Genomic DNA, 26,779 nt, shown 5'->3' with positions numbered 1-26,779 from the left:
GCTGAACAGGATGATGCTTTCTTTTCCCTTTGAGCAGATTTAGAATGGTGCTAGTTGTTCTCGGGGGATCCTGCCATGGAGTTGGGACAATGTGGGGATCTCTTAATCTGGGAATCTGTAATCAGCTGCCGGAGCTAGAAACCAGAGGTGCTTTTTCTGTATGTTTTGATGAGTCACTGAGAAATTTAAAAATGCTAAAGATGTCAAAGGTTTCCCTCCAGATTCTAAACCAGGGGCTGCAAACTCAGCACACCTAGGATTTGTTTGGCTAGCAGAATATTTTTAAAAAATGGAACCAGCATTTACAAATTGTGCGATTTCTGAAAATCCAGATTTGGGTCTTCGCTGAGACACTGGAAGATTTGACAGCAGTGGATCCACAGCAGCGATTGGTTAGAGGTGGGTAGCAGCTGTTCCAGTTTAGATGAAGCAAAGCACCTGCTCTCTGGTCTGACCATCTCTATCCCTCATTATGGTAACCATATAATTTGTCATCCAAACTAAGGCACTTTTGAGGGTAAAAGAGGGTGCCGTTGGTAATTATGCCTGGACGCACAGACACAAAACAGGGCTATTATGGGCAACAAGGATGTATGGTTACCCTAATTTACGTTGCTTACACTGGGTTCGATTTTTTTTCCCCCACTGTTATTTGGGTCATGTGGTCACAAGTCAGGGACTCTCCCAAGAAAGAAGGGAGAGAAAAGGTGTAAGTAAAATGAGGATGAGACCCAAACGCTGAAAAAAAGGGAAAGAAATGAAAAAGAATATTAAAATGAATGCCAATTACACAAAACCTTCAGGTAAAGGCAGAGCCTTGCTGGTGGCTGGCTCAGCATGTAAGTTTGACCTTCCCGGCTCCCTGCCCTCCATAGCACTGTCAGTTTTAATAAGCTGTAATCCCATAGCTACGAGCGAGACTAATCAAACTGCAGAGAGCAGCCTGTTTCTAATCAGGAAGGCACAGGATAATCATTTAACTCTGTGGTTTCTCAGTGAGCTCCAAGCTGCCTGGACAGGAAAAAAAAAAAAAAAAAAAACCATCCTGGATAAGATAGTTGCTTACACACTCTAATCTTGACCTTTTGATGATCTTTGTTTGAAATTTTTATTAAAATGCTTTAATTACACAAGTATGTGGCTTAAAAAATATTTTAGAAGAATCTTTTCCCTTTATTCCCAGAGAATAACATATCGCTCCCCCAAGATATCTAGGACACCTCAGACTCTTATTGATTCCCCGAGTCCACTTGAACTGATCACAGACCTCAACCCTTTCAACGCCATTCAGGACGTGATTAGAGTCCCCATACTGGGGCTGAAGGAATTGGGGAACATGGAATGGCAACCCACGCTGAGCACCTACAGGTGCCAGCATGGGACTGTGGACTACATAGGCCGGTATCGGCCATTCCCCATTGGAGGAGTGGGAGCCAGGGCTGGGCTGCAGTGAAGCTCCAGAAGCACCCCATACATCAGGCCACAGGGCCCTTCTATTCTCTCCTCCCTTCCCTTAGCCCCCTCAACCCAGGGGCAAGTCACAAGAAGCTATTTAGTGTAATGGTTAACCGCAGAGTTTTAGTCAGATGCCGCTGAAGTTTAACTTGGGAGCTGACTAGTGGTAGGCCCTTAGGCAAACTACTCAACCTTCCAGAAATGCCTGGTAGGCCCCCAGGCAGGCTACTCAACCTTCCTGAAACTTCGTTCTTAACAGATGAATAATAATATCAGCGCTTCACAGCCTCGTTCTAAGGGTCAACAACATATATATGGAAAGCACTTACAAAGGTACCTGGTACATTAAAAATGCTCCCTAGGTCGTGGTTATTATTATTTTTATTAATGTGCTAGCATGGTCTTAAGGCCCCTAATTATATAATTTAAAGAGACAGGTACATTGTTGAATCTCCTTGGATTCTGCATTCAGCGTTAAGTGCCCTTAAAACAATGACTACACATGAAATAAATGTAGAAAAAAATCTTTTTTCCAGTGGAGAAAATTTCTAGTATCATGGAAATTTAATATTTTGTTCAATAGACTCACTACTATTTACAGAAAAGAAGACAGTATATTTTTTTAATTAAAAGTGTTTATTGGCTATTGACTTTAATAGACTTACATTAAAGGAAAGAAACATTTTTTTCAAATGTGCTAATAAGAAAAAGACCCAGAAAAATGAACAATGCTGGGGAGAATATTCAGTGTTTTGAACATAAATAAAACTCATAAATTTTATATGGATTCTGGGATATTTATTAATATTCCTCCAACGAAGGATTTGACATTGAACAGGAATACAAACATATGAATAAGTCTAATCTATTTCAAAGCAATCAGCTCTTTGAGAGCAGAAACTCTTTCATAAGTACCCTTGCCATTCATGGCAGAGAGATTATAGGAATGCTACGAACCTTCCTAAACCATTAATAAAAGAAAAACATATAGATACCCAACACATAAACATATAGTAACCACATAATAATTAAACACAATGTTCAGTAATGCCCACTGAAATGAACAAACAGCAAAATATATTCTAATAATGTAAAACAAATATATTTCATGCTCCTATAAAAACAAAGGCATCTTTTTGGTTCTGTTGTTTTTACAAAAACTGTGTACACAAGTGTATATATATTCTTACAGAAAACATGACAAATATAGAAAAGCCTAAAGAAAATGAAAATTACCTGTCGCACCATCAACATGAATGTCACTCTTTTGGTGAGAGCAGAAAACTCATAGAATCAGAGATACCCCAAGAAGATTTCACAGCCTCAGGATCTGATGCCAATTCACCAAGCACTTCAGAATTCACAGGCTAACCTCTTTCTAGGCTTGCAAACTTCTCTACTATTGCCCGATTCTAGCATTTTGCCCACTGCATTTTTCACCAGGCCAACAGTGATCAATAAACCAGGACTCAAGAAGGCTGCCTCCAATCTAAAACTTTTTGTTCCCCAATCATTAGAGCTGGATGGAATTTTAGAAGGTCATGTGGTGCTATCCACCATACCTGCCCCTGTTTGTTCAGGAGGAAATGGGCAAGGGGAGGTTAAGTGATTTGCTCAGGTGTCACAGCTGAGTAGAAGTGAAACCCAATCTTGTAATTGCCAGGCCAGGGCTCCATCCAAGTGGGCACATAGTGAGTGATGTACAGTGATGGGGCTACACTTGTTATGTGCTTAGACTATTAATGAGCCCAGGGTAGACCATAGTGGATCTGTATGACCAGACAAAAACATCTGGGCAAACTTTTCGGCTCATAACAGGCCACTGCATGGACATAGACAAGTCACATACGGATAACGTGGTCAAATGAAAGAGTGTATCCTGGGCCAACTGATCATAGGAGAAATGTGTGAGCCCCACATTCCATGAAGATGTGAGCCTGGTTAAGTCCCAAGAACTTTTCTGATTGACTGCAGTACTGGGGCAGGTTGGAAGGCAGAAGTGTCCAAGAGGGCCCTGAGAATATAATTAAAACTAGGAAGCTCTTAAATCAGCTAGATGCCTTTTATAGTCAACAGCCATATGTCTACAGAAGTCATGCTGCTCATGACCAATCATCTCCTTTCCAGCTCTAATCCAATTCAACAAACCCACACAATCTCATCAACCCCACTTCAAGGCTGTCCCTTCTCATCTAAAGCTTTCGTCTTTGACTAAACGAATCTCCATTGACTAAAAGAGTTAGCACTGAGGGGCGCCTGGATGGCTCAGTCAGTTAAGTGTCTGACTCTTGATTTTGGCTCAGGTCATGATCTCATAGTTGTGAGATCGAGCCCCGTATCAGGCTCTACACTGAGCATGGAGCCTGCTTAAGATTCTCTCTCTCTCCTTCTGCCCCTGCCCCCACATGCGCAAACATGCGCGCTCTCTCTCAAAAAAAAAAAAAAAAAAAAAGTTAGCATTGAAATATTAAAGGTCGTGGTTTAATTCTTTCTGATCAGTTGGGGTCACTTAAGTCTTTATATGAAATCTCCTTTCTCATGGAGGCAGAGTTTGATACAAACATTCCTTATTTGCATAGACCTTATTCTCAAATACAAATAATTAAAGCTAAGATTGTTTCTCCTTCTCTTCTTCCTGTGTGACAACAGTGGGGCAGTCTCAGTGTGAAGAGTCTGATTTGTGTATGCCAGGTCTCAAGACGCTTGCCTGCGGATGAGCTCTTTCAACTGTGCCAGTCTGTCACTTCTTAGTGCTTCCCGGATGGAGTGGAAAAAACCAAAATAGTGTTCAAAGTTGTGCATCATAAGCAGGACTCCAGCCAATAGCTCGTTGGTCACCAGCAGATGGTGGATGTACGCACGAGTATGATTCTTACAGCAGTAACAGGAACACCCTCTCACAAGTGGATCAAAGTCCTCCTGGTACCTGAGAAAGGAAGTTACAACAATATTCCAGTAAGTGAGGAATATAAGAAATCTGCTATCTATTCTGCTGGTACATAACCAATAGTTAATAACATCACTGGCAAATGTAGTGCCAGTCACCTGCTTAAGATGACAACGAAGTGAAAAGTTAACACAGAGCATGAGTCAGGAGACTCGGGAGTCTTCTTCTGACAGATATAACCTCCTGGACTGAGGCTTACACAGGAGCATCAGGAGAGTCATGTGATCACTCCCTCATGCCGAGCTTTGTCGGTCACACTGCAAAGGCACACAATGATAGCAAACGCTGTTCTGATGAATGATACTTTTTTTCCCACTCGCCACCAGAACTAGGAGCCGAAGACACAATATGACCTTTCACTTGCATAGATTCCTGTGGTTTACAAAGCACTTTGACAAAGACTGTCTCACTTAATCTCGGCCGGCGGGGAGGGGTGGGGGGGGGGGAGTTAAGAGGAAGGGCCTCAGAGCTACCACACCTAGGTTTGATGCCTTGCTCAACTCACTCAGGCAAGTCATTTAACCTCCCTCTGTGTCTTTACTTTTTCATCTGTAATGGGAATAAGTGTAATAACAGTACCTACCTTAGAGACTTATTGCAAGAATTAAATGAGTTGATATAGCAAAGGATTTGGACACTGCTGGACACATACTAAGCACTACATGTGTCACTTTTTATCAGGTCTTAAGTTAAACAACTTGACCAAGGTCACAGAGTCAAGAGCAGTGCTAGGATCTGAACTTTAGGTCTAGTGCTGGCAATAAGAAAACTACAATTTCCAGTTAAATCTATAATGTAAGGGAATTTTAGTAGTAACCCATTTATATTACCCTAGCATTTTAAAAACAGAAATGAATCTCCTTGGCCATTTTCCAAGAAGTTAAATGTGGTAAACATCACCATTTCAGACCTACAATCAAGAAGCCCCTGTAGAATATAGATTAGACCTAGGATTTTCATATTCTTTCATAAATTTTCAAGTCTGTACTATTACTAGATAGACATAAGTAAGTCTGAATCCCTAGAGTGTTCCTTTACATAAGACCAGAAACACTCCAGCACAGAAGTGAGAGTACCAAACTCACAGAAAACCCCCTCACTGGTTCACTAATAATTACCACTTTAGGCCAAATACAAAGTTACAAGATCTCTTAGTTCATTCTTTATAGAGGGAAATCTTTTATTAAGATTTATAATCTGTATATAACCAAGATGACCTAAGTTCCTTAGAATTTAAACACTTTGTTGTTTTTTATCTTGAAATCTTTATCTTGCTCTGTCATTATTTAAAGTAATTGGAAAGAGTAGAAGACACCAGACAATGTATTTGGCCTAATGTTTCTGACAGCTCTTCTAAAACAACAGTTATCTAGCCTCGGTTTTCTGACAAGACAAAGTACACAAATTCATCTGCAGAAAAAAAGTTTTTCTGGAACTGAATTTTTGAAGGCCCAAATAATATCCAACTATAAATATTTTATGAAGTCATAAACTGAAAAGGGAACAGTTACATAAACTTTTAAAACAGACTGAAATTAAAAAGTCAGACATCAAAATCCAACCTTAAAAAAATTCCTTACTTTTTTTCCTTCAGATTAATTTCAAATGATGTAATTTCTTGGTTGCAACTGGTTGTTTTAATTTTCTTTGTTTGATCTGCGTATTTTATTTCTTCCTGTGTCCCATTTTGTTGTGATACTAAAGGACAAATCAACAAAAAGTCTTGAATGAAAATCAGATAAAGAGTGGCCATTGGGAGATTTTTATTCTAGTTACTATTTTATGCCCTTTGACTCTGTAATTCCACTCATGAGAATTTATCCTAAGGAAATGACACAAGGAAAGTAGTAATATGGACCAAGATGATCACTGACATTCTCTAGATTATCAAAACTTGGAGATTCAACAATGTCTAAGCAAACTATGGTTACAAGTATGTAATATATAATCTTACTGTCAAGGAATGATTTTAAGAAAACAGGGAGTGTGTGTGTGTGTGTGTGTTTGGAGGGGGGTGGAAATCTTTTTTTTTTTTAATGTTTATTTATTTTTGAGAGACAGAGACAGAATGCAAGTGGGAGAGGGGCAGAGAGAGAGGGAGACACAGAATCTGAAGCAGGCTCCAGGCTCCCAGCTGTCAGCACAGAGCCCGACACGGGGGTCGAACTCACCAGCTGTGAGATCATGACTTGAGCCGAAGTCGGAAACTCAACCGACTGAGCCACCCAGGAGCCCCTGGAAGCGGGTGGAAATCTATGTGTGTGTGTTGGGAGTTATGTCTCATCAAAATGTACATGCAAATTGTGCTTTGTAACTGCCTATGTTCCAAATAGATTAAAAGTAGAATATAGTTTTAATTTATGTATTCTGTATGGAGTCCCTGGAAGGAACTCAGATTATCCAGAACTAAATGGGGACTTGAGTTGTTCCCGTGAACTCTTTAGAAAAGAATGTTCCTGGATTTATAAGAGAAACACCAGTTACTATGCAAAGAGCCAGCTGTCGTGAACAGGGGCAAGCAGAGAAGTATTACTGGGAAGGAGTAGTAACAAGTTCAGGGTTGGCCCAAGGAGAATAAACAGATAGCACTAAGAAGATAATTTTGTCCAGATCAAAGGAAAGAGAGAAGTGACCTCAGCATTGAGGCTGTTATAATTTTGCTGCCATGAATTTGTATGCTGATGTGGAAAACTGCAACAACGCCCTGGCTTTTTGCAAAATTCTTGTCACTAGGGGGAACTATATTAGTTCCTATACAGGCAACTTACTCCTTTGCAATTGTCACTTTGTAATTGGCAAAAGACTTTAACTTACTATACACACACATACACAAATATGATTATTAATAATACTTTAATGGAAAACAAACTGTTTCAGTTTTCCTAATCATGAAGAAACACCTTTCTCTAGCCAAAAAGGAACTTGTGTGTTCCTGAGAATTCAGTATCGGGTTCTTTGTACAGTTTTACATATTCATGGTACAGAATAACAGTTATCCATGTCTTTATGGAAATAATTAAGCTTGTAAATGAACATTTATAGAGTTTGTGGTATGCTTTTTCATCAGCATACATTATATTCTGGTCAGTTTAAAAGACAGTAAAACTGACCTTCTATATATAAGAATTTGAACAAACCAATTTGTTTCCAGAATAATTCAATTTCGGTTAATGGTTAGTTTGCTTTATAAAACTATAACATCTTCTGGATGAAATTTTAATAACTTCTGGGGAATAAAGTGAACCTTTAAGAAGTCTCTGGCCTGAGTTCAATGTAAGGCTGGTGGTGACGGAGGAGCTCAAAGGACAGCAGGAAGCGGGAAGGGAGAGCCCCTTGCGAAGGCCAGCGGGCAGACTAGGCATGCAACAGCCACCCGAGAAACTGGGACCCCCGCCCGACGCCCATAGCCCATATCCTAGTTCTTTTCCTACTGTCAGTTAAATGTCAGACTCTGGAACTGATTTTCTTGACTTCTAACTAAACAATAAAAGAAGATGGTGGTACTTCAAAGCAATATTAGCAGAGGAAAACAGCTTTCACATCTCTGTGAAAAACCCAAAAAAGCGCAAGTGACACTAGGATCAGATGGGGTAAGACTCTTCTGTATTTTGATAGCATGGCCTTGGCAAAAAGCAGACAAGAACTCTTTTGTGAAAAACTGAATTAACTTTTAGTAAGCAGTTAAAAGGTTTTCTGTTCTTAGATTTTCATCACTATCCACTCTGAATGTTCTTTTTTCAAATTGTTAATAGAAAGTGTTTTGTTTTTCTTGGTTCTGCTCACTATAAAATCACTTCCAAATAATTGATGAGCTACAGGGATAGCACTAAGAACCGACCGGGTTTTGTGTGCCAACATGCCAGAGCGTATAGATAAGAAACAAAAATGTAGTTTTATAAAAGGCTGATGTTACAGTATGCACATATCTCTGGCTTGTGACTCAAGCCAAAAATGAAGAGGAAATAGAAGATACTTGAGGCTATCACAGAGACTAACTTCAGAAAACCTACACGTCTCTTCAGGGTTCGGCTGGTAATCAAAGCTGAAAGTCAGGGCACATCCCCGCTCTGTCACTTGATAAGGGAAGAAACTCTCAAATAAGTCCACTCCTCTTTCAATACACTCGAGCACCTCATCTGGCCGGCTGACTCCACAGATGAGCCTGTGAAAACAACAGTAGGAACACTGACGTGAGGACAATGCCAGACTGTGTAGCAGGCAACAGATAATAAGGTGTGGTGGAAAGAATGCAGGACTTGGGCAGCAGAGGGACCTGGGCTCGAATCCCAGTTCTGCCCTTTATTTACTTACTGTGTGACTTTAGGGAGGTTTCTTAACCATTCTGGGTTTTAGTTTTCTAACTTTAAAAACAAAAGCATAATACATAGCTCACAGATGTGTTGCAAAGATTAAGGAGTTAACTGTAAAAACACACAGAGGAGTTTCAAGTCCCAAAGAGAAGTTCAGTAAAAGTTAGTTTCCTTCCCCCACCAATTCCTTCTGAACAGCCTCCCTAGTCTTCAACTGAACTTTACAGTCTATCTATCCACTACACAGATTTTTTTTAAGGGTGCAAAGCTATAGGTCAACTATACTTCACAATTTTTAAAAGATTAAAAAACAAAAAAAAGTACAAAGCTGTGTGCTTTATTTCCCCCTCAAATACTTTCCATGCCTTAACTGTATTTTACCTATAGTTTCTTTTTTATAATTGGTTCAACAAAGACATTTTTATCTGTTGTATTCTTCATAGGTTCATTTACAAAGCAACTCGCGCTCTCAGAATTTGAACTCTGCCCACAGGATCTAAAACTCTATTTGGCTTTATTCTTCTTTGTATTTTCTCCATTAATAAAAAGTCTACATGGAATAAGGTGGTATTTTCAGAGGTAATGGGTAAAGCATTCTGGGAGGGTTAATCATACTCAACCAGGTTTTGCCACTAAAACAAGAAGGGGAGACACCCTGGATCAGGGTTGGCTGGCTGGCTGCTTTTCTTTGTTTTTCTACCCACAGTCCCTTTTATGAACTGGCAGAGAAAAGCTAACAGACTCCCTGATTTCTAAGAGAAGTCCAAAAAAATCTTATGTAATATTAAACAACCAGAACATTTATATATATGACTACAGTTTCCTTCAACTAATGTTTTAGAACTCCTCTCCAACTAAAGACGGCATTTCTACACACATATAGGATGAAAAACAATCCCAGCACTCAAATCCTGTAACAGACATCTGTGAGCATTTAGCTCAAAGAAGTCTAGAAAATGACTGGAAATACTAGTGCTGGACTGTTATCTGCACCAGAACAAGATAATCACAGGAGGGAGAACAATGAACACAAGAGAACCAGGTTAAAACGATGGGGGAAGTTCTGGCTGCACTGGCAAAGGGTTGGTGGTTCTGGCTGTTCAACTCTGTGTTACAGGGCTGTATGCATGTGTAAAAATTCATCACGCTGTCCATAAGATTCATACACTTTATTGCAAATTATCCTGGGATTTTTTTAAAGTGGTAAAATTTACATATACTATATAGCATCCAACAGTCCGAGAGGTATAAAGCAGCATCCCATAATCAAACCTCTAAACAGGTGTGTAGGGAAAAAAGCATAAATATTCACACCACGTTGGACAAAAAACTAGAGATTAAAAAGCAAAACAAAACAAAACAAAAAGAAAAATGGCGGTAGTATAATAAGAAAGACATCAGCTGTACTCAGAACCTTAGGATTTTTAGCTTTAAATCTTGTAGATCACCTCTCTACACCAGTACATACTGAATCCTGTTTATGGAAAGAACTAGCCCTATTAATGATGCCAGTACCCTTGATTTAAAAAAAAATGGCAGTTACTACATGCCTCAAATCTAAGAACTTGTTCCAGGTTCTTATTACTACAGCCCACCTTCGTTCTGCTAGGCACCCCCGATCTGTCCTTAACTTCCCTTGATTAAGGCCACAGTCCCATATGACTTTATTCCTGTCCCCAGGGGCCATGTTACAATGAAGAATATTTGCACTTGGCACAAAAATGAAGGGAAACAGTATAACACCTGCCCTCCCTTATGAGGATCAAATAAACTAGTTCACATGACAATTGTCCTCGTCTATATTCTGAAATCAAAGGCAGGACAGCTGTGATGGAAACTCTTCCCACAGTCAGCCTGAGCAGATTCAGCCCAGAAAAGGCATAATCAGTTCATCAAAAGACATGCCCATGTAGAGACTCGGCATAATACACAATCACCAGCACCCCTGCATTGAAGCCCACGAAACTTGGCCTGCGTCCTAACTGAACACTAGCCTGGGTTTGTCCTCCGGCAGCTCTGCAGTGACTGATGACAGCAAGTACAGTCTAGTTTCCAGGGTTGTGGGATTCCCTTGAAAGCCATCCAGAAGGAAGCCACCTACGGGCCGCTTGGCTGTCTCTCGTGCTGACCTCAGTCTCTCCTCCATCACATCTCCACCTTCAATCACACCAATGATGGTACTTTTCCGAAGGACCTATAGGAAGAAAAGACTGGATGCTTTAACTATTTCCAGTAGTGGAAACCTTCGCTTAAATGGACTATACATGGAAGACCAAGAGACAGAAGAGCTCTCAGTGCAGTTGCTACAGCTGAAGCATGAAAGGAGGATGATACTCCCTCCTCCCCAAGAACCTTTAGGGCTCCAAAAACCACAACTTGAAAGCCACCCAAATAAGTAAGAAAAGACTGAGTAGAAACTGAGGCAATAAGCACATATAGTCATGTTTGAGCTTAGATTAAATTAACACCGAGCAAGTACAATTTAGGTTACCTCCAAGTCTCTTAGAGATGACTTTAAGAACTTTATGGTTGGGGGGCACATGGGTGAGTCAGTGGGTTAAGCGTCCGACTTTGGCTCAGGTCATGATCTCACGGTTCCTGGGTTCAACCGCGTGTTGGACTCTGTGCTGACAGCTCAGAGCCTGGAGCCTGCTTCAGATTCTGTGTCTCCCTCTCTCTCTGCCCCTCCCCTACTCACACTCTGTCTCTCTGTCTCTCTCTGTCTCTCTCTAAAAAATAAACATTAAAAAAAGAAAAGAACTGTACGGTTGGGAACTAACTGTCCATTTGCGAAAAACTAAAAACTACTTTGCACACCATCTTCAAAAACAAATCCCACAGGGCCCTATAATCTAAACATAAAAACAGAATCATAGAAGTATCAGAAAGATATATTCAAGTTTTTATAATCTTAGGGTAAGAAAGGCCTACCTAAGCAAGCTAAAGCTTACCCAAAAAGGCTAACATATTTGAGTACAAAATCATCAAAACTTCTCTAGTGAAGCATACTCTCAACAAAGGAGTTGAGAGGCAAAGGAGAACTCACTGCTTGTTGGAATAGATACCATACTATACTTATACCATAGAAAAGCCTCCAACAAACCTTCTAAGGAAATGACAACCCACAGACATCTGGGCAAATATGTGAATGTGAATAGGAACTTCTGAAAAATAAATGTGAATGCCCTGTACACATATGGAGAGCTAACTAAACCTCACCAGTAGGGAAATACAAATTGGCAACAATTAGGTACCGTTTTTGCCCATCACACTGACAAAATTGTTAAAAGACAGATAGTGACACAGTGGAGGAAAAAGTGTTAGAGAAATGACACATACTCTGATAACTAAAGAAGAGTAGAAATTAGTTCTGCTTTTTGGGAGGGCCAACTAAACAAAACTTGTCAAAATGTCGATGCTTTAATCCTATGTCCTAAAATTCCACTTATAAGAATCTCTCCTACGAGTATATTCATTCATAAGCACCAAGCTATATTCACAAAATGTTTAGAATAATGAAAAACTGGAAACAAGTATACATTAATAGAGTAAAGGCCTAAATAAATTATGATACATTCATAGTGTCTTCCTACTCAGGTGTTTTAAAAAGAATGCAGTGGATACAGCAACATAGGCATTGATAAGAAATGAAATTCTGAGATACTGCTAAACAAAACAAGCACACTTCTGAGCATATGACCATATTCGTGCAATAAGAACCCCATATAGTCATGTATATATGTAAACACTATGTATATGCAACTAAAAAGTAAGGTTTGCATGGAAAAATGCAAATTGACAGTGGCTCTCTGGTAGAAGAGAGGAATGGGGAAGGAGCCTGGATTGCTGTGAAAAGGGAATTTCACTTCTCAGTTTAAGCAAGAGGGACACAAACAGAAGGAACACTTGGGCTGCTGTGTACAGAAATGAATTAAGAGTGAATATGGCTAAAGGATGGGTAGGAGGCAACTTTAATAATCCAGATGAAAGACCAAGAGGACCCAGACTAAAGCAGTGGCAGTGGGTGAAGGGGAGGGGCAGGATCTGAAAACTCATCAGAAGGTACAATCCACAAACTTGACCAATTAGTTGCCCAAGGAGAGGGGGAAAAGTCTGGGATGACTCCTAGCTCCTGTTTTGGAAGTCCAGAGAGAGGATGAGAAGAGCAAAGATAGAAAATTCTAGGAAAACAGTGGAGGGTGAGGCAAGATGATCATTCTGTTTTGTGCATTGTGAGTTTGAGGTATCAGCCGCTAAGTATACAGACCTAAAGTTTCAGACATGTGTGATACAAATGTGACTGCCCGGCTAGAACGACAGATGCCTGGCATGCTGCTGCCACTCCCCATGGCAGACATGGCTGACAGATAACTCTCTTCCTGCTGCACCCAGGCACAGCTCCAAGCACCTTGGGATGAAACCCATTTGCCATCCCTAGCCTAGGAAATATATAAAGAAAAGAATGCCAGCAACAGTATTTAAGTATTTAAGGGCATTCAGAATAACAGGATCCAGGGGCGCGTGGGTGGCTCAGTTGGTTAAGCATCCCACTTTAGCTCAGGTCATGATCTCACAGTTTGTGAGTTTGAGCCCCAGATTGGGCTCTGTGCCGAAAGCTCAGAGCCTGAAGCCTGTTTTGGATTGTGTCTCCCTCTCTCTCTGTCCCTCCCCTGCTCATGCTCTCTCTCTCTCTCAAAAATAAATAAACATTAAAAAAAAGAGAGAGAGAGTAAGAGGATCCAGTGAGGAAAAGAGGTATGCAGACATACAAAGTAGGCAGTTACACAGGCCTGCCCCTTTCCATGACTGACACAGCCCTATCTGGAAAACCTCCTTTCATGGATATAAAAAGCATAATCATATAACTTACTATCTAAAATGGAACATAGGTGCTCTCTCCTCCAGCCATCCAAGATGCTGGAAGGAGAGAAGCCTAAGGGGAAGAAGGTGGCTCTGGCCTCTGCTGTCATGAAGAAGCAGGAGGCCAAGAAGGTGGTCAATTCCCAGTCTCAGAAAAGGCCCAAGAACTTTGGCATCAAATAGGACATCCAGCCCAAAAGGGACCTCACCCACTTTGTCCAGTTGCAACTATATCCAGTTGCAGCGGCAAAGGGCTCTTCTCTATAAACGTCTAAAAGTACCTCCCACAATTAACCAGTCCACTCAGGACGTTGGTCTTGGATGGCCACACAGCTACTCAACGCCTAAGCTGGCCCACAAATACAGACCAGACAAAGCAAGAGAAGAAAGAGATTGTAGGCCTGGGCTAAGAAAGCTGCCAACATAGGGGATGTCCCCACTAAGAGGCTGCCCGTCCCTCAAGCTGGGGCTAATACTGTTACCACGTTGGCGGAAAACAAAATGGCTCAGCTGGTAATGACTGCACATGATATGGGTCCCATTGAGCTGGTTGTCTTCCTGCCTGCCGTGTGTCCTAAGATGGGAGTTCCATACTGTATCATCAAGGGGAAGGCCAGGTGGGGCATCTGGTCCACAGGAAGACCTGCACCACTGTCCCTTCACACAGGTTAACTCAGAAGACAAAGGAGCTCTGGCTAAACTGCTGGAAGCCATCAGGACCAATTACAATGACAGATATGATGAGGTCCGCCATCACTGGGGAGGCAACATCCTGGGTCCAAAGTCAGTGGTTTGCATTGCCAAGTTGGAAAAGGCAAAGGCTAAAGAACTGGTCACCAAATTGGGCTAAGTGTGTGCTGTTGCTTTTCCTGTACATAATAGTACTAAAAAGTTCCCTTTCAAGAAAAAAATGGGACACATGTAAGAGTAATAACCATGTAATAATCATGTCAAGACAATAGCATGATTATAGGGATAGAGAGAGGGACCAACACACAGCAATAATGTGAAATGGTAAGGCTGACTAGCATGGAAGAGGGGCTTGAGGCTCATCCAGCTGTTCTAATAATCATGCTGTCACACTCCCTGTCCTCCTTTCTACTCATGGAAACATTACTCATCCTACAAGGATAATTACCAGCTCAAAACAATTGCTAGTGAGCAACGCTAACAATTAGGACCCACGGCAATGTCCCCACGCTGAACTCTTACTGCAGATACTGAGCGTTCTATTCAGAATGACAACTAAGGTCTCTTCTAATCATTTCATGTACACTAACGTTGGTAGCCAATTACATTTTTTATTGGTACACTTAAGATACCAATGTTCTTCAGACTCAATGCGCTTTGCCACAGTGGGACCTAACCACTGCTCAGGATTCCTCCACATCAATGGTGTCAATGCTTGAATTCTCCCCTGTGGTCACACCTTCTCTTCTCCCACTAGCTCTGCTCTCTCCTAGTGAACTTCATTCACTCTGCACCCAGGATCTCTGATTTCCTGCCACAGCTACATCCTCCCTACCCTGTCATACCCAGCTACCATCAACAAGCATTTATCGAGGGCTTCCTTATGTCAGGCATTCTGCTACATGATGGAGACAAAAATGATGCTCAGAAAATGAGTTTAAGGAGGTCACAATGTAATAAAGACAAACATGTGAAGAAATCATTGTACTACAATATAACCTGAGCTATATAATATGGCCACATACAAATTAAAGGGGTGGCAAAGGATGAACAGAACTTCCCGGAAGGGTCAGGGACAGCTTCCTAGAACAATGAATGTAATGGAATGAGCTGGACCTGGAAGCAAGAGAAGGAATACGACTGGAGATAAGAAAAAAAGAAACAGCCCAGAAGGAAGCCCATGTACAGCGACAGCAGAATGACACAGGGTAACACTGCTGGGAACTGCAAGTGACTGAGAAGGTCCAGAGTGCCAGCTGCAGCCAGTCCTGAGCTGGAGAAGTGGGCAGAGGCCAGGTCACAGCAGGCTGTCCCTGCCACATAAGCACTGAATGGAAAGTCATTAAATTCTTTTCAGGAAGTTCTTATGGGCTCATATTCGTGTTTTATGAAGACTTCTCAGACAGCAGAGCTGAAGATGGATTGGATGGAAATGACACCAGAGACAGAGAGAATAATTAAAAGGTAACTGCCCATATAAGAGATGATGAGGTTATTCTGCCTCAAGGTAGTGATAAGGATGGGGAGGAGGAGGCAGATCCTAGAAATCAAGAAGGATTCCTAGGAATCAAGAAGGAGCGGACAGTTGGATATTAAATTGGGTATTAAACGAAGCCTTGAAAGACTCAAATTTCTGGGCTGAGGAACTTGGTGGCTGCTATAAACCGAGAAACAGAAGAAAAAAAGAGGTTTGAGGAGATCAGATACTGAGTTTGGTTACTCTGAGTTTGAGGTGCATGTGAGGGATATTCTAATACAACTCGGCTAAAGTCCACTTTATACAATTCTGAAGCTAAGCAGAGTGATCTTGATTATACATGAAATTTCAGAATTATTCAGCAATTAAAACTAAGGGAAAGCTGCCCAGGGAAAAAATCCAGAGTGGGGTGAAAAGGAGCCTAAGACAGAATCCTAGAGAGCAAGAATAGTTATGGTTCAGGAAAAGAAAACAGGAGAGTAAAAGAGACCAGGAAGTGAGAAGCAGAGAAGCGGGAGGAGGAGCAGAAAAGGAACCTAAGTAAGGGACAGTTTCAAACAGAAAGGAGTGGTGAGCGGTACAGCCTTACCTCTGACTCTTCCTGCAGCCGGAGACAATTATCCAGGAATAGAAGTGATCGATCAACAGACTTTCTGGCTCTTTTTATGGAAGTTGCTTCCTCACAAGATGCCTCTCCATCTGAGAGGCACTGGAACCAGTCTGGCTGAAGGGCCTGCTGAATTGCCATGAACTTGGAAGCAGTCATTTCGACTCGTCCCCCAACACCCCACACCGACACAGACTGTCAGGGAACAAAATAATGAGGAATCAGCAAGAACAAAATGCAAATAAAAAGAATAATAATAAAATGGTAAAGCAATAGTGAATTTAATTCCTCTTTACAAATGGAGATATGGTAGCAATTCAATATCCTAGATATGGTGAGTAGAAGAAGCTTCCTGCACCATTTTCCAATTCTCCAAGGACCTTATAGCTCTTAGAGAACCCTTTGGTGGCCACACAGCCAGCTTCTGAGCTAGCCCCAAGAATTCTTTGTTATACTTCTCTAGTCCAGTCTTCTATTCTCTGAGGCCCCACCCCATGCATGCTGTTCCTAAATACACCACAGACTTCAATCTTTCTCTGTCTTTGATCACATTGTTCCTTTTGGCTGAAATGCCCTTCCCTTCTTCTCTGCCTGGTAAAATACTATGCATCCTTCAGGGCAGAATTCAAATATCATCTACTGTATTGTGCTTCCCAAACCTATCTGGGCATAATCCATCACTCACTCTTCTAAGCTCTTACAGTAATTTGTACTTATTTCTTTCATGAGAAATACTTTTATAAGTACCTTATAAGTACTTTTATAAGTACTCTGACTAGAATATCTCAATTCATGTTTGTACCCCAAAAGCCTAGTCTAGACCCTTACATATTATTGAAGGTTAGTAAGTATTTACTAGCTTGAGTTAGATACAGATAAAAAAAGTAAGTCAGATAATACATAAGCATCTCTATATAATGTTCTTTTTTTGGTTACTCCTTCCTCTACAGTATCTTTCTTCTTAGAAGAGATTGACAAGGACATAAATGGGGAAGCCACATACATCTTTTTATTCTGGCCTAAGGCTTAATTAAGAACACTATTTAAGGGCACCTGGGTGGCTCAGTTGGTTGAGCGTCCAACTTCGGCTCAGATCATGATCTCATGTTTCGTGAGTTTGAGCCTCACATCAGGTTCTGTACTGACAGCTTGCTCAGAACCTGGAATCTGCTTCAGAATCTGTGTCTCCCTCTCTCTCTGCCCCTCCCCTGCTCACACTCCATGTCTCTCCCTCTCTCTCAAAAATAAACATTTAAAAAAAAACCAAAACACTGTTTAAATAAATCCTCTTTCCTTTACAAATGGGGTAGATAACAGAAGTAAAAATATCATCTTTTGGATTAAAATTACAAAATAAAGTTTAAAGCAGAAGAATAATTTAAAATACTTAGTCAAGATTAACAGATATTGTTGACATCAATAAAGTGGGTACAGGAAAAGTAATTGCATTTGTAAAGCAGCAGTATATACCGAGGCCTTGCCAGAATGTAGTCCTCAGAGACAAGACCAATGTGCCATGTCTCAGGTGAAAACTTGTAATGAAGTCCTTTTGATACTGTTCTTCACTAGCTAAAATCTCTGGCTGTGCACCCAGCTTTTTCAAATTCTGTTCTAAAAGCAAGCAGTATTACACTGAGACTCTACTATATATAGTTATACATGTGATAACACTCATCAGCAACTTCCCTAGCACTTCCTGAGGTTGTTAAAACTGCAAATAAAGCATGGCATAAAAAAATTATTGCTTTCTATCATCATAGCAATTTTTTTTTTCGCCATGTACTTGACCTTCCTTCATCCCCCAATTTTTTGCAACAATGAAAATGCTGAGGATCTATATTCCTTACCTTAACTCCATCCACAGGCAGCCCTACTCTAATTCCTATAAACCACACCTCCCATTATATTCACAGAAATAAGGAAAAGGTATAAAGGGGTCAGGAATGGGCTAGCAACCCAGACAGTGGGATCCAGCATTGGAGGGATACAATAGGCTGACTATCTGGGACAAAGCTGCAGCCTTGGAAGCCCTTCTGAGAACACACCTTGTTCGTTACATAACCGGCTGGGCAGGGGCTGACTGGATCATGCAGGGAACAGTACAAGAGCGATTCTGGCATGCCTGTATAGACATAGAAAAGAACTCTTGAAAGCACTTACATCAACAATTACACTGTGTTGTAACAGAGTGCAGTTTTATAAGTGTACTGCTGGATAAAGCACCTCTAAACATAGTAAACTGTTCATATCCGATCTCAGAATTATAAGAGGCCTGTCAACATGAATGAAAAAGTTACCTTTAAAACCTACTCATCTGAAAAAAGAATTAAAGGTTCATGTCCAATGACCAATGAGTTGCTACAAAAAAAAGTACATCTTGAAGTATGAGATACAATAAGTGTTTAGGGCCACATTGACCCTACTTGATTTGTTTTGAAGAAAAATTTGATATCAAGTATGTTCATTCTAGGTACCATCCAAAGGAACTAGCTACTGGAAAGATAAAACAATATGGTCAAAAGGTAATCTCATTAATAAGCAAGCCATCCCACAATATGGGACCTTGAGGCAGAATTACAGGTAAGCTACAGGATATTGAAAATGGATCAAATTCTCAGTAAGTTTCATTGACTCAAGATGACAATTTCTTAGGTTGTTTACTCAAAAATATTGTCATTAAAAAAAATCCAAAAAAGTGCTTACTAAACCATATGTGCTTAAATTTCATATGCAACTCTGCATTTTACTTAAAAAAGGATTTCACTGAAAAAAGACCCAGAAAATAAAGCAAACTAAAAAATAAAAACAAAAACAAAAAACAACTCTGCAGTTCTCCACCTATTTCCATAATTTCAGTTAGTATGGTTATCCCTAGAAAGCTTATTTAGCTATTTTCACTCAATTATATATTTAATTACATATATAATACATATATATGTATGTATTTATACTATATATTTATAATTGTATACTTTAAAGCTGGTTTTAAATTGGTTTCGGTCTAGGGGCGCCTCGGTGGCTCAGTCAATTAAGTGTCTGACTTTGACTCAGATCATGATTCTCATGGTTCTTGAGTTTGAGCCCCACGTTAGGCTCTGTGCTGACAGCTCAGAGCCTAGAACCTGCTTTGGATTCTGTGTCTCCCTCTCTCTCTGCCCCTCCCTGCTCATGCTCTGTCTGTCTCTCTCACTCAAAAATAAACGTTAGTGGAGCCTGGGTGGCTCAGTTGGTTAAATGTTGAATTTCAGCTCAGGTCATGATCTCACAGTCCATGGGTTTGAGTCCCACGTTGGGCTCTGTGCTGACAGCTCAGAGCCTGGAGCCTGCTTTGGATTCTGTGTCTCCCTCTCTGCCGTTCCCCCACTCATGCTTTGTCTCCCTCCAACTCTCAAAAATTAATAAATGTTAAAAAAAATTTTCTTAATAAACGTTAAAAAAAATTAAAATTGGTTTCAGTCCAAGGAAAACATTACATAAATTCCTCTACTGAAATACAAGGCCTTGTGACTACCACCAAGTTATCATGAAGTTTCCCTCAGAAGCAGAGGACTGAATAACCGATGGAAACTAAATTTTCATTCACTTATGTGAGTCTTAGATATTGGGAGAAAGCTTCAGGAGAAAGTTGTCTACAGAAGAATGGATTCTCAAGCTGGCACTGCTAAGCTTTCCTACAAACAAATGGACACATACATTTGCATATAAAATGTTCCTATTTCTGGAACAAAAGATAATAAATATTAACATGAAAATATAGCTATAGGTAAACACTTGGTCTTCTGCATTATGTTTTAGGCTCAAACATGCTAGACTGCTTTGAATCTTAGGTATGTCTCATGCAGCTTTTTACCTCTGGGTCTTTGCTCTGTGCCTGGTGTGTCTGCTCACACGTGTGTACTTCCACCACTGTGCCCACCTCCTGACCTGGGTAACTCCTACTTTTCCTGGACTCAGCTGAGATACCCCTTCATCCTCTTTCTCAAGAATCCTTTCTTTAGTCCGACCTCCTTCCACACGTACCCCCTACAGCAAATTATGTGCTCCTCTCTCTGGGCTCTCATGGTACATGTACATATTCCTAATACTGCAAATGCGGTCACTGCATCCTACTACAATTACCTATTAATCTTTATCCCAGACAGGCTCTGAGTTCCACTGGGGAAGCAACTGTTGCTCTTCATCTTTGAATCCCCAATGTGTGGTTCTCAGATGCCCAATAAGTGCTCATTAAATTAATGAATAAGTAAGTGTCTGAATGAAAGATCAGTCAACAGCACCTCCAAACTTCAAATTAATACATCACAAGACAAACACAAATAACAATTTTTACCTATAAACTTTCCAATTCCTTCCTTATATTCTGCCAAGACCTCATGGTGTTCTGCCCTATGAGCAAAACAGAAAAATACATAATGAATTGTCCTACAGATACTCTATGCAACAGCTGACAGTAAATGTAGTGTTGAACAACAAAGCATGCCATTATTCAAGAGTCCCAACTCATTAGGCTGTGTTCATTAGCCAGAGCATAGGTCTTCACTTTATAAGTGTTTCTGTGGGAACAGAAACTGGCAAAGATTAAGTGCTTCCAATACCCGGATTTCCTTCCTCCCCTATTATTAACACAATATTGCAGAGTTATTTCACCATATAGCATGTTCTTCAATGAAGGATAAAGTCAGTATGTACATTACATAAAATGATTTAACTCCATTAGTTTTGTTTTCATAAAATAGTACTAGCAAGTACATATGCAGATAAAGGGAAAAGTTTGAGGCTGGTACATGAAGACAGACTCTAGAGCCTAAGTTTAGTTCTTACCTAGCATTCCCTGCCTGTCACCTCTGGGAGTAATGGCAATGAAAGCCACCATACTGGCACGGTTGGATCAGAAGAATAGTGAAGCAGGTCTGGTATGTAGGTCTGGCCTGTGGCTTCCAGATTAGGGTCAGATAATGTATAATATTTGGTATCTCTGATTTCACTCTAAAAATCTACAAGTTTTTGTACATATAATCAAAAAAGTCTTTTCTCCCAAAAAACAAAAAATCCAGGGAAGAAATGGGCAGAAACATGAATAGACATTTTTCTAAAGAAGACATCCAAATGGCTAACAGACATATGAAAAGGTGCTCAACATTGCTCATCATCAAGGAAATACAAATCAAAACTACATTGAGATACGACCTCACACCAGTCAGAGTGGCTGAAATTAACAACTCAGGAAACTACAGATGTTGGCGAGGATGTGGAGAAAAGGGAACCCTCTTGCACTGTTGATGGGAATACAAACTGGTGCAGCTGCTCTGGAAAACAGTTTGGAGATTACTCAAAAAATTAAAGACTGAATTACCCTATGACCCAGCAATAGCACTATTAGGAATTTATCCAAAGGATACAGGAGTGCTGTAGGGGCACGTGTACCCCAATGTTTATAGCAGCATTTTTAACAATAGCCAAATTATGTAAAGATCCCAAATGTTCATCAACTGATGAACAGATAAAGACAATGTGGTGTGTACACACACACACACACACACACACACACACACACACACACACACACAGGAATACTACGCGGCAATGAAAAAGAATGAAATCTTACCATTTGTAACAACGTGGATGGAATTGGAGGGTATTATGCTAAGTGAAATAAGTCAGTCAGAGAAAGACAAATATCATGTTTTACTCATATGTGGAAGTTGAGAAACTTAACAGAAGACCATGGGGGAAGGGAAGGAAAAAAAATATATATATATAGTTACAAACAGAGAGGGAGGCAAACCATAAGAGACTTTTAAATATGGAGAACAAACTGAGGGTGGAAGGGAGTGGGGGGATCAGGCATCAGGGGGCGGGGAAAATGGATGCTGGCGATTGAGAAGGGTACTTGTTGGGATGAGTACTGGGTGTTTTATGTAAGTGAAGAATCATGGGAATCTACTCCCAAAGCCAAGAGCACACCATATACACTGCATATTAGCTAACTTGACAGTAAATTATATATTTATATAAAAGTCTTTTTGCTGTACCTTATTAAGGTATCTAAGCTGCTGCCAGAGTTGATACTTAAATGATCAGATCTAACACTTACAGTGAGGACAGTGTAAGCTGAGCCATGGCAGGAACCCCGTGGATAGCATGCAGTGTCTGATGGGTCAGGTGTGGGGCAGAGCCGGTCTTGGTGTACAGAAGGCAGGCTGGAATGTCCATGGTGCAGTCTCCTGTTTTGCCCAGGTTTTTTATTTTTCCTAGGCGACAGCCATTAACTACCTTGGTAAGACTCAGCTTCATTCTGGGGGATTCCTCTAGGTCCTGATAAGAAAAGAACAGTACATTCAGGGGTTCCATGACATCTAAAGGCTAAGCATTTTACAAAGAAAGTAACCTACAAGATGATGAATGACAGCATATTTATTACTACTTCCAGCCTACAACTGTTTTAGATAGCAGGAAGAAAGAAATGGGAAAAGACCTGAACAGAATAAGATACCTTCTCCAAGTCTTAAAGCAAAATGATGACATCAACCATATTTAAATTCAGTCACGGAATTTTTGTCTGTGCTGAAGAAAAGCAAACAAACAGAAGGACAGGAGTAAAGACTAATCATGGAAAGAGTGTGCACTTTTTCACCAAAGGCTAACTTTCAGCCTTTAAAATGTATATAGAGGAAGGCCACACTATGTAAGCCATACTGATTACTGATTTGATTCATTTTTTTCTTTTTCTAATTTGAGAGAGTGCTAAGCAACATAGCAATTTTTCCTAACATGTTGTTACATAAAGAAAGCAGGTTCCAGGGGCACTGAAGTGGCTCAGTCAGTTAAGTGTCAGACTTTTGATTTCGGCTCAGGTCATGATCTCACGTTCATGGGATCAAGCTCTCTGTATTAGGCTCTAGGCTGACAGGGCAGAGTCTGCTCAGGATTTCCTCTCACCCTCTCTCTCTGATCCTCCTCTACTTGTGCATGCGTGCTCTCCTCTCAAAATAAATAAACAAACACTAAAAAAAAAAAAAAAAAATGAAGAAGGCACATTCCAAATCAGCATCCTGGTGTTTATTAAACTACATGGAACAATATACATCAAAAGATAAACAGAGATAATCTCTGAGAGGTGGAATTATCTCCCAATTTGTTCTTATATTGCGTCCAAATAGAGGTGAGAAACCACATGGAGCATATATGCAATTCATAAGCAATTTAACACTACTTTTATCAGGGATCTTGGCGACTAGTCCCTGGTCCTTTTGTGTGGCAAACCCTGGAGCCTGATCTTGTCCACACATCCTAATGATCAAAAATCGACATGTCACCAAAGAAAAAAGTAAACAAGGAAAAGTAGACAGCTACATTTAAGAAAAAGTATTGTAATAGATAAAACTGCTATTGTCAGTGATTCTCTGTATTGTGAGAATGGATACAAATATTAAGAATTCTAAAGAAAGCATTAGAGAATGACCTTCAGCTGGAAATCAACATTTAAAAAAATAACACACAACTTTGTCCAGAGCTGGAAGAAAAAGAACCACACCTTCCTTTTCACTGTTCAGTTTATGGTAATTTTTATAAGTGCATCCTTTTTCTAGGGGCTCAAATACAAAAAGTTTTTATTATGGAGTAATGTAAATACAAACACACACATATACATGTTCATATATATGTTTTTATTGTTTTTATTTTTTTTTAACGTTTATTTATTTTTGAGACAGAGAGAGACAGAGCATGAACAGGGGAGGGGCAGAGAGAGAGGGAGACACAGAATCTGAAACGGGCTCCAGGCTCTGAGCTGTCAGCACAGAGCCCGACATGGGGTTTGAACTCACGGACCATGAGATCATGACCTGAGCCGAAGTCGGACGCTTAATCGACTGAGCCACCCAGGCGCGCCCATATATATGTTTTTAAAAAATGCTTTGGGAGGGATATAATCCACCAAACCAAGCAAATTTCTCAAGAAACAAACCAACAGACTCCAAAATATCAACTGCTTTTTATTTGCCTTCATCACCCTTTCCGTGTGGGTCACTCACTGTAGGAATCTTCTAAGATTTGTGGTGTGATGCTTTTCTAAATATACATTCACACTTCACTTCTACAGAGTTCTTGGGAAAGTCTTAAGGAAAAACCATTATAAAAACCATTTGGAAATGATTCAAGGAAAAACCTTTATGGCTTTAAGGACAACTGATAAGCTGTCAATGGATCTGTGCCTTCACAAGGGCTAACAAAAATTCCCCACACCTCTGGCAGTACTATACCAGTCCTAATGCTTCCAGGGCCACACATTCCCCACACTACCCTCCACCGCTAGCATTCCTTCAGGAGAGAAGGGATTTCTAAATGTGTATTAGATGAATTTTCTACAGACTGTCATGGACAGATGACTGCAATACGCTGAGACAAGCTTAGGTGAGTACATATTTTTGTTAAAGAAAAATTGCATACATATTTATAAACACATATGTACACATACACTCTAAAATGTTTGTATATGCCTAGAAAAAATTCTGAAGGACTTCCAAACAATATGGTGCGCTGACTTGACTCAGAAAGACACACAGAAACGATAGGCTTTAAAATTCTAGAAAACAGTAACAGAAGATAAGACAGAGACTATTCAGAGGAAAAGTACCCTAAAATCCTTACACAATTTGGGAGGAGGGGAGAGATAATGAATAATGTAAAACTGTTAAGTATGTGTGTTAAAAAATTTTTAAGTAACCATTAAAAGATTAATGACAGAATGCATAATTTCTGAACTCACTGGGGAAGGATGGGAGATGATAAAGAAAAATTGGTTGCTATAAATAAAAGGCAAAAAAGAGATGAGACCAAAAAGCTCATCAAAAATAGAAAACACAAAATAAGATGGTAGAAGTAAACCAAAATATGTCAGGAATCACAATATAAGATAACAATTTCACATAGTAACTTCAGTAAATAACATTTACTGGGCATACACTGTCCTTTACATATTAACCCTGATAAAACGTACCATCATATCAACCTCATAAGACAGATGTGATTATTAAATGCATTTTACACATGAGAAAACTGAAGGCTAACGGAGTCACCATTTGCAAAGTGGCAGAGCCAGTACTTAAATCACCGAAGTCTGGCTTTAGATGTTGTACTCTAACAGGCTGGTAGCCTATTAGGAGTCCCATCTTGTCCATACTCATGTGCAATGTTCACACATTAACTGTAATGTTACCATACAATTTTATAGTCCTATTTTCCATTTTGCTATAGTGTTCTTATTATTGTCCTTGTTTTCCCTTCTCTTCCTTTATCCATTCTCCCAGCCTCTGCAACCTTTCTCCATACTCATAAGAACATTTAAACGTACTCATAGATGGGAGTGGATGTTTTTTATAAAAAATGGAAATACACTACAATGTATGCATTTCTCTGCAATTTGCTTTTCTCCCAGGAGAAAATGGGTATCTTTCCTGAAGAAGAGACACAGAATTAACTTACTCTTTTAAAATAACTACTTCATGATATTACATAGTTTGGATGTGACACAATTTATTCAACCATCACCCTTGTGACAGGCACTCAAGTTACAGAGCAGGCCCTATGATCTCTGCAAAAGTCTGAGGACACAGCTCCCCTAATCTCACTTCCACCATCTCTAATCTACTTTACATTATGTTTCCTGGCAAAGCGCTATGTTTATGTTGATTTTTCATCATTACAATGCTCCAGTGAGTTAGGTACTATCACTCCTAGTTTGCCGATGAGTTAACTAGGGTCCGCGCTGTTTTAAACAGGTTGCCTGAGGTCAGCCACAAAGCAGGGTTCAAAGCTCCCATTGTAAGCCTACCACCCTGCCTGTATGAACCCACGTATCCTAGAGGGTAATGTCTCCGGGTACGTCTAAGTTCAATCAATAAGGATAGAGTTTTCTTCACTCCATGCCTCCAGTGGCCTCAGACCTCGCGAAGCCCTGAGCTCAAGGATTCGAGATCTTCCCAACCCTCCCAAGTACCCTGTGCCGTCCGGGAAACATTTCCGGCTGAGAACTTCATTCTTGAGCAGAGGGCAGTCGAAAGGAGGCCCTTTTCTCTCAGAGATGAAGTGAAGCTTACAGGATTTGGGAGAATCTGGATTTAGAGAAGCCAAGATCCATCAGAAGAGCCAGAAAAGGGAAGGAGAGACATGACAGAAGTACAACTACAGTTACTGCAACACAATCAGTGAGCCTCTGGAGGCGACGCGACTCAACCACCCGCAGTAGCCCCCATTCTTTCAGGGAAAGGGGACTTACCTGCACAACTCCCAACTTTTTTGGCCTTGAGACCCCTCAAACTCCTCGCAGTTCCTTACCACGTGTCCGGCTTGCAGGATTCTCGGACCCCTGAACCACCGCCTCCGATGTAGAGCCAATCAGGGAGCACTGCGTCATCACCGGGCGCCAGTAAAAG

The 26,779-nt window shown here is 40.4% G+C and overlaps 1 protein-coding gene, 1 long non-coding RNA gene and 1 pseudogene across 4 annotated transcripts in view; 2 read left to right on the top strand and 1 right to left on the bottom strand.

Moving 5' to 3' along the window:
- LOC122198867 overlaps positions 1–10,044 on the top strand; it is an 11,909-nt gene extending 1,865 nt beyond the window's left edge. Inside the window, exons 2-4 of the long non-coding RNA XR_006193194.1 lie at positions 333–399; positions 4,105–4,410; positions 9,156–10,044. This is a non-coding gene — a long non-coding RNA (uncharacterized LOC122198867). The remainder of the gene's footprint in view (positions 1–332; positions 400–4,104; positions 4,411–9,155) is intronic.
- On the bottom strand, positions 3,915–26,779 carry QTRT2 (queuine tRNA-ribosyltransferase accessory subunit 2). 3 transcript variants are annotated; one of them, XM_042903723.1, is made up of 9 exons: positions 26,623–26,779; positions 22,441–22,661; positions 20,677–20,732; positions 18,392–18,468; positions 16,329–16,541; positions 10,707–10,906; positions 8,413–8,564; positions 5,983–6,100; positions 3,915–4,381 (listed from the first exon to the last, which is right to left on the bottom strand). In XM_042903723.1, exons 2-9 carry the CDS (start codon positions 22,638–22,640, stop codon positions 4,150–4,152), a joined length of 1,248 nt encoding a protein of 415 aa, XP_042759657.1. In that variant the 5' UTR covers positions 22,641–22,661; positions 26,623–26,779; the 3' UTR covers positions 3,915–4,149. The 3 variants fall into 3 exon arrangements, with proteins under 3 accessions (XP_042759657.1, XP_042759658.1, XP_042759659.1); XM_042903724.1 differs by having other exon boundaries at positions 10,842–10,906; XM_042903725.1 differs by lacking the exon at positions 22,441–22,661.
- On the top strand, positions 13,627–14,422 carry LOC122198865 (annotated as a pseudogene).

This window comes from Panthera leo, chromosome C2 (assembly GCF_018350215.1).
Source record: "Panthera leo isolate Ple1 chromosome C2, P.leo_Ple1_pat1.1, whole genome shotgun sequence".
NCBI classification, from domain to species: Eukaryota; Metazoa; Chordata; class Mammalia; order Carnivora; family Felidae; genus Panthera; species Panthera leo.
This window is presented reverse-complemented; position numbering and strand designations above follow the sequence as displayed.

Coding starts and splice junctions, on each gene's coding strand:
- QTRT2 (XM_042903723.1), bottom strand. CDS start 22,640: ATGAAGCTGAGTCTTACCAAGGTAGTTAATGGCTGTCGCCTAGGAAAA. Junction 18,469..20,676: donor AGGAATTGGAAAGTTTATAG/GTAAAAATTGTT, acceptor ATGTCTATACAG/GCATGCCAGAATCGCTCTTG. Junction 4,382..5,982: donor ATTAATCTGAAGGAAAAAAA/GTAAGGAATTTT, acceptor TTCCTTTCTCAG/GTACCAGGAGGACTTTGATC.